General features: G+C 34.1%; 1 protein-coding gene across 1 annotated transcript in view; it reads left to right on the forward strand.

Moving 5' to 3' along the window:
* The first annotated feature begins 778 nt into the window (after positions 1 to 778).
* The window catches only part of LOC117124618 (peptidyl-glycine alpha-amidating monooxygenase B-like), a 26,597-nt gene continuing 18,844 nt past the window's right edge, over positions 779 to 8,531 (forward strand). Inside the window, exons 1-5 of the mRNA XM_033270915.1 lie at positions 779 to 878; positions 2,637 to 2,720; positions 2,970 to 3,018; positions 3,691 to 3,755; positions 4,406 to 4,566. Coding sequence (XP_033126806.1) covers positions 779 to 878; positions 2,637 to 2,720; positions 2,970 to 3,018; positions 3,691 to 3,755; positions 4,406 to 4,566 — 459 coding nt within the window. The remainder of the gene's footprint in view (positions 879 to 2,636; positions 2,721 to 2,969; positions 3,019 to 3,690; positions 3,756 to 4,405; positions 4,567 to 8,531) is intronic.

Genomic DNA, 8,531 nt, shown 5'->3' on the forward strand with positions numbered 1-8,531 from the left:
ATTGACTTTTAAGTTGCTCAAAATTCAAGGTTTTCTCCTCTTTACGGTCCAGATAAATTTTTCTTACTTTTATTACAGCAAATAAGTCTTATGTGTGTATACATAAACAAAAATTGAGTAATTGCATACGTATTCTTATTACATGAATCTCAAAAAGAAAGGGCTCGTGGGTCCTCCCCCGGGAAAATGTTGATTTCTGAATGTGCAAAATGAGTTTTCCCGAATTCTGAGGTGTTTTTAATTACTTTAAAGTTCTTTAAAATTCAAGGTTTTCGCCTACTGAAAACGATTTCATGAATCAATGAACCCCAACGAGAAAGTGGTCCGGGTTAACCCCATGAAAATTTTAATTTCTAGATGGCAGGAAATGAGCTTTTCCAACTGCTGAAATGTTTGGCATGACATGTCACGAGAAGTAATACAAGCATGATACACAAATGCCCCCATTTCATGTGGATGCAGTTGCTTTCCATATTGGGTTGATTCTATATTCTATATGATTCTACAGATCATCATTGGAATCTTTAGAGTAGCAATACAACAACGTTAGATTCCTACAGTAGTGGCAGGTGACAGATTTACTACTATAATTAGAGGAAGAATCTGATGGCAGAATGGGTTATGATGTGTATGAATTAAAAAACATGGCATGTTATTGAAAAACTAAAAAGATTACATAACTAAGACATAGGTATCGAAGATATGGACAAGATATGAAAAATTTGGGAAGATATTAGGCCCCCTATGTATATTATAAACTATACAGTGTGTTATCAGAATGTATGAAGAAGCATTGCACAATGCTTCAAATAAAGTAAAAACAGATGACTTGATGAAAAATGGAAGAAATTTGGGAAGATATGTTGATCAAATCTTAAGTACCTAAACAATGTTTAGTCTGAGTCTATATAGTGATTGTTACCATAGTGAGGACACTGTATTTTTCTACACCACTGTTTCATAATTTTTTTAATCATAAATGTATGTGGAATTATTTTGAGATGTATTTTAACTGAATTTTATCCTATGATATTAATAACGTTATTACATTTTAATTTTTCATTATACATTAGAATGTGCTTAGAAATGGTTGTTATGGTAATAAAGTTTTGTTCTACACACCACTGCATATTATGCATTAATGTTATCCTATGATATTTAAATTTTATATAGTTTAGTGGTGATGATACCCTGTTGGTCTGATGCAATGAAATAAATATTAATAAACATTTAATAAACATTTTTAATGAAACTTAAAAATTTTCCTTAAGTTTGCTAGCAATGGTTGCTATGGTAATTACCTATTTTTAACACCATTATGTACAACTTTTTTTTAACAAAGACTGTGTTATTTTTAAAAAAAAGTAAAGCCAAATAAACAGCAATTCAATGATTTTTATTCGTTGCTATGGCGATAACAATCCATATTGTATTCACATTAATATGTTATCTTTCATTTATGTTATCGTACAATAATAATATTTACTTAACATCTCTCGCAAAACCTTTAATTATATCGATAAATTTCAGGGTTTCATTTTAATAAGTTACAAAAAAAATAGGATAGTTTAATTAGGAACAGTTGCTATGGTGATGACCTTGCTTTCATACTAAATTGTGTTTATCTTAGGATATTTAATAAACATTTTTTTCATAAATCCTATACTAATTTATTACTAAACTTTAGGCCTTCCTTATATACTTATTTTATGAAAAAATAGGAAATTTAAATTTGCATAGCAACAGTTGCTATGGCGATGACCTTTTATTTTATATGTCAATGTGTTTGCTCAATAAGAGATGTCTGTTATGTAAATATATTGTCTCATGATTTTTACTTGGTCAATGACAAATGTACAGCAATTCTGCTGATTTTGCTTCGTTGCTATGGACGATAAAAAGATTGTTGCTATGCAATTATATCAATGTTTCAGGATTTTTTTTACATAATCCTATTCTATGATAATGATAGATAATTCAGATGTTTAACATATTCATAAAACCTATGAAAATAAAGATTTTAATAAACTTTAAGCTACCTGTATACTTAAATTTCATGAATAAAATAGGAAATAGAGTAAGTTTTACCAATTGTTGATAATTATTATTCGAGTAATGTTATTTTTTATATAATTTAGCTAAAACTATAATTTAAAGCAGAAAAATGACGGCCATTTTGAATGTGTAATTTGGAGGTGTTCGCCTAAAGGGATTTTGAGTTAATTTTGAGTTCTGAACTTCTCAAGGCCTATATTTTAAGAAAATATCAAAATTAGCCGGTAGTACTTCCATTGCTACCTCGACGAATTTTAGAGGACTTTTTGGCCATAATCTCTTCGCCTATTAGGCATGTAGACCCAATAATTACCAGGGAAAACATACTTTTTGAGGCCATATATTTTCAGATGAGTAGGTCAACCAATATTAAAATTGCACTTTCGCTGTAGACAAGGCAATAACGTGTACCACTTACTAAATACATCCCACGGTTTGATTTATACTTGATAATGAAACCAACACTTACAATCAGATGCATATAATGCCTTCTGGAAATCCTGTACTTGTTCATTTAACAATTTTTATTAAAGAGGTTGATATTTATGTATATACATTTTTGTATATTTTTCTCTTTTCAGGTGTTGGTTTTAAAATAGGAATTAAAACCAATATTAAATTTCTTGTACTCCAGATTCACTATCGGCATGCAGACGCCTTCAATCGTAAGTAATATGACAATTGCTCCAATCAAGTTGGCAAGTGTTGATTTGCAAATATAAGGGTGCTGGATTTCATGTTTTCTATTAAAATATAGATGTAATTTTGTCATGTAAGTGCATGATGATATCATTACTGTACTGTGTTTTAGATTTTTTATCTGCTACACATCAGTTTCTTGTTTTTATATAAGTTTGGAGAATGTTGATGAACGCCATTCACCATATTCCAATGTTTTTGTTTCTATTCAACAGATGGAAGCGTTGATAACTCTGGTCTAACACTTACGATGACAGAACAGAGGTAAGGATCTTGGTATAAACAGCTTGCGCAAGTTGGGTTTGAATTGACTTAATTTTCACCGCGATTACGAGTAGGCCTACGTGGTTATTTTGAGCAATATTAATGAATCCAATATCAACACAGCTAGAGAAACGTCATTAGAAATGTTTATACAGATTCAACTGATAATACAAAATGAATTCTCCACAGTGGCAGTAACAGCTAGGTGAAGGTCAGGGGCAGTTCTCCCCCCCCCCCACACCCACCCTGCAATGAGAGGGATTGTGATAGAGTTGGAATGAATGGGACTGGTGATATATTGGGAGGATGAAATCGTCTGTAACTTACTTCACCTTTCTTACATGAATTATGTTTCAACAGCTGTCCCGTTTTACTTGCACTGTCTTATTATCTGAATATTTAATGTGCATTTAAAGAGAAAATATATTGGATAATTGAAGTTATGAGGAGAGCGTGATTTTTATAAGTGAAAGACAATTAGATTTATAGGAGGTAACAGATTGAGCATACAAGACTAAGAAAGAAACATTTTTCACAGAGGTCAAAAATTAATACAATATTTTCTACTACATTATATAATAGATTTTGAATGTCATAAAAGAATTTAAATTGATTACATAACTTATGGAGAAACTTTATCAACTTTACATTTTTATGTTTATATATTTCTAGTCAACCTTTTTTGGCAGGCATTCACTTACTCAGAACATTACCGGTCATTCCTCCTTATATGAAATGTGAGTAGCCTAAATGTGAATGATATTGATTTGTGGATGTATGGACAAATCCAATTAGGAAAGGATGCTTTCTACTGGGTCCGCCATTGTTGAGGACGTCATTAAGTCCCCCACCCACGCGTACATTCCATGTCTTTTTACGGTGGTGTGAATCAGGGTAGATTTCGATGAAAACAACATACTGTAAGCACAATAATTCCAATATTTTCATTTATAGCAGCCAATGCATTTCCCCTATCTGCATCGGAATTTCTCTAGCTATGGCGTCTGCAGAGGGCTAAAGGCCAACTCAGACAGCGATTTGCTGTCGCGTCAGGTCTGTGTGAGTTGAACGCAGACGCGATGGTGTGCGTCGGGGGCAGTCGCGTAGTAGAATATTAAACGTGTTTAATATTTCCAAGATATTTCTCACGACGGCTTAAGACTGTCCCCGACGATAAATCGGGTCGGGCTGCGTCGGCCGACGCTGTCTGAGTTGGCCTTTATAATCACTGTAAATTGATCTGTCTATAAGTGAGTTACCATGAAACATTGGATTGAAGCCCAGTAGGTCTACACTATTGGTGGCATGTGCTTTTATTTAGAGCCCAAAGTAATATCTTATCTAAAGAATCTAATCTAAAAAATGAACATGTTTTGTATATTTCTAGATTATAGTGAACAATTTGCTTGCGAATACCAGAATTCGGTCACTATCTACCCTTTTGCTTTCCGCATTTACTCCAACGGTCTTGGACGTGACATTTCCAGTTATCGCATACGTAACGGAAGGTGGATAATATTGGGAAAAGGCAACCCAATGCTGCCCCAGGTATAAATAATTTATAATAACAACTATACTTATTATGTCTGTTTGTACAACAGAACATAGGGCTTTTTCTCATTGCAATAATGATAAATAACGTTGAAATTACAACAAAAAAGTCGTTAAAAAGTATAATGTAAAAAAAAAAAAAAAAAAAAAAAAAACGGGGACCAAAAAAAAAAAAAAACGGAACCCCAAAATGCTTAAGTACTAAACAATTTATGGAGTAAAAAATAAATAAATAAATAAATAAATACAAAGTTCACAACTACCGCGAAGTTAGTGAGATTCGAACTATTGCTGAAATGATATTAGCGACGTACGTCTACTTCGAGAGTCACAGTACGCTCTATATGAGCCGACGTTGTATAGGCCAGTGCATTTCCCGTTCATAGTGATTCAGTGACTCATAGCAAAAATTGTTCATGCATATCACGGTAGTTTTGAGTTTAACCTAGCTGCAACTGGTTTAAGCGCTTTAGAAAACGCAAATTGCGTTTATAAAATTGAATCAACTGTCTAAACAAATCTTTAAATCGTCCACACCCTACTGCGGATCGTCACCAAATATGATCTTTATTTGACCATGAAAACTATTCTGCAACGTTTCGTTTTCATCCATTGATAACTGGGACGTCGGCAATTTAAATGACCCTCAAATTTACACCATAACCTGGACTGACCTCAACATATAACAATGTCTTCCTTTTAAACTGGTTAAACTTTCACTGAAAGTTTCATTCAGATCAGATGATCCGTTTTTGAAATATCTTGTCTGGAACGTTTTCTTTCGAATAGTCCTCAGATCAACACCTTACTCCGGATCATCACAAAAATGACATTTCTGTACAAGACCTTAGCAAACTGTTATACCATGGAGGTATACAAATAGAAGGAAAAACAACCAACCTAAATCCTATTAACTCAATGGCTTTCTGTGTGATATACTCTAACTTGTTCAATCCTGATTGGATGCCTAAAATTAATTCAAAAAGGCCGCTCTTGTCTACTGCGCCCAAGGCGACCATTAACACCGCGAGGTCACTGCAAATTACCCATTGATCGTAACTGAGTTGCCGATGGTCGCTTGGTATTCTAATCTCAATACGTGGCCATTCTGTGCCCCGAACATATTTTAATAACATATTATTTACACGATTTCATTGGTTTAGAGTACGTAGTAGTTCAAAGGTTTATCCTATTCGATCGTAAAATGCTGCCCTCTTTCAGACAAATAAGATTTGTAAAAATCCGATGACTCATCGCGACGTTATGGCTGAATGAAGATTCTAGCAACTACTCGGGGGAAAACGGAGATTTTCTTTCAAATAGGTCTCTCCAGATTATAAAAATATGATATATATGTATAAAGACATATCTATCTTAGTTTTTTACATGCATGTCGTTCCGGAGCGTTCCGGGCTCACAAAACGCAGAGACATTTCCCTTAGAAACGCGGCAACCGATGACCTCTTCAGCCAGTCTACACCGAGCGAGAGACTTAGCTTGCCTGTCAGCGGCCTAGCTTCCGGGTACATGCATTATATAGCCTAGGTTTACCATGTACTGTACCTTTTTCATGTTCTAACCTATGGAGTTCTACCTCCAAAAAGTATGAGGCAGTTGTCATATGGTCGTCATACAGCTATACTGTTCTTACCCGTGTTTTATTATAAAATTCGCAATTAGTTTCGAGTCGTACGTATGTGTGTTTCGAGTGAGGCCTATGGAATAGACGCAAGGCCTTCCGCAATTTCAGAAGTAATTTGCTATGTTTTCATTTTATAAATAATAATGATAAAAAGTCAACAAATAGGTACAGTCTACTGTTTTATATGAACAAAGCCAATAATGGTTAGGCCTATAACATAACTATGTATGTGTGCACGTCATATAGCTTTTTAATAAGGTTCCATAGAAATGTGTTTTAGTAAAATAACAGTTTATTCATTTGCTTTGGATGTCATATGTTAGCTCTGCCTCTTTTCGAAGATAAAAGCAGCCCAACAAATTCAGCTGTAGAAAACTATTATTATAATAGCGTAAATGCTGGAATATGTGCCGCACCAAACCTGATTTTTTTTTCTCAAGCAAGCGCTGCATAATAAATAAATAAATAAATAACACAATGAAGACAAGAATTTTAGTTATAAACGTTTATTTACGATGACGAAAGACTATGATAGGCTAATGACCTACGGGAATACGTGAGAGAGGAACATGGGAACGAACGTGAAATGCACCATGCCAATATTTTTTTAATGAGCTCTCGAATAAGCCCTGCACTAAAGCCTATAAATGTATTCGAGCATTTACGGGCTAGCGTGTAAAAAAACATGCCATAGTCAGCAAGATCAAGGAGACAATACCAGTAATTTATTACAATTTTAATAATGTATTATTAAAACTAGAAAATACCTGTGTGGTTTTCAACTGTAATCGCCAATGACAAAATCGGCTAACTAAACATAAGAAGTGGATGTATTACGGTCTGGCTAGGTATTCCGTAGATCTGAAGCACCGAGTTTCAGTGAGGTATGCTGTAATTATCAAGATGTAAATAACTCACATAAAACATGGCCACAAACTCGTTCTTGGTGGTGTACAGTATCATATACCTAAATTATAAAGGTTTTCAAGACTAAGCAGACAGGGCTTACGTAAATTTATAATATTGGTAAAATTATTAATGATGGCTGGATGATAGGCTGGCGTGCAAGTACTGCATGTATTTGCTGCATACAGACCAACTAGGAATGGTTGACCTCGGATGTGTTCGTTTGCATACTTGCCTGAGGGTATTGATAATGATGTGCGATACCGATGTTAATGGGTTTTTTTTTAATGTGTCGGCAACTCAGTTAAGTACAAAGGGTTGTTTCTCCTTCTGTTTTATACATCCATGGTTATACAAAGTTTCGATTATACCCATTGATTTTTTTAAAGAGATATTTAGGTCTGTGACCTTCAAAAATTTTAATGACCCTTAAATTTACACCCTCAATTGGATTGTCCCCAACACATAATCATTTCTTCATTGTAACTTGGTAAAACTTCCCCAAAAGTTTTATTCATTTTAATTGATCAGTTTTTGAGATATCTGGTGTAGACTGTTTGCCCTTAAATCACTTTAATTGTTCCTCACTTGCACACCCCACCCTTGATTGACACCAAATACTAGGAGGCACATCCTTGAGATATGGTCTATGCTTGGACAAAACATGGAAAAGTTCCAAGCATGAGAAGTGACCAAAGTACCGGCCAGACAACCCTGTGCAAAAAGTATGCAAGGAAAAAAAAACAACGGTTTTTTCACCTACCGCTAAGAAAGGCCAACAATAATATAAATTTTGAACTTCCTATACTTTTTGGATTACCCTAGCAGTAGCAGGAAAAGCCATTGCTTTTTTTTTCCTAACTTGTGTTTAGTCTGTTGTCTTATGTAGAAAAAAACAAAATTTTGGGTAGATTCTTGGCAATTATGTTAAAACAACTCTAAAAACACTACTGATTAAGAAAAAAGTGGGTGCCAGTTTTTTCATTCACTCCTTGGACCTCCATTTTGAAATTCAAAATGGCCACCTTTTTTAACCGATTTATTGGTATTAAAGAGTGTTTTTAACATTTTATTGTCATTGGGTAAGTATTTGGATACCAAACAATATATATATATATATATATATATATATATATATATGTATATATATATAATATATAATTTGTTACTGCTGTAGCAGCTGACTCCTTCGTCATTGGCGGGATTAGTTGACAAATATATATGTGTATACATATATAGATTAAAAGGCAAAATACTGAAAAACAACAATGTTGTGGGAAACAATGGCTGGATCTCAGTAGAGATACAAAAATGATAAGCAACAGCTAAAAAGTAGACGTAAGTAAACAGCCAGAAATAGAACCAGAGCTTTCGGACAACACTAGTCCTTCCTCAGTGGCGAGTGAGTGAGGGT

This window comes from Anneissia japonica, unplaced genomic scaffold (assembly GCF_011630105.1).
Source record: "Anneissia japonica isolate Jap-2015-1 unplaced genomic scaffold, ASM1163010v1 scaffold287833_len2544123_cov190, whole genome shotgun sequence".
Lineage (NCBI taxonomy): Eukaryota > Metazoa > Echinodermata > Crinoidea > Comatulida > Comatulidae > Anneissia > Anneissia japonica.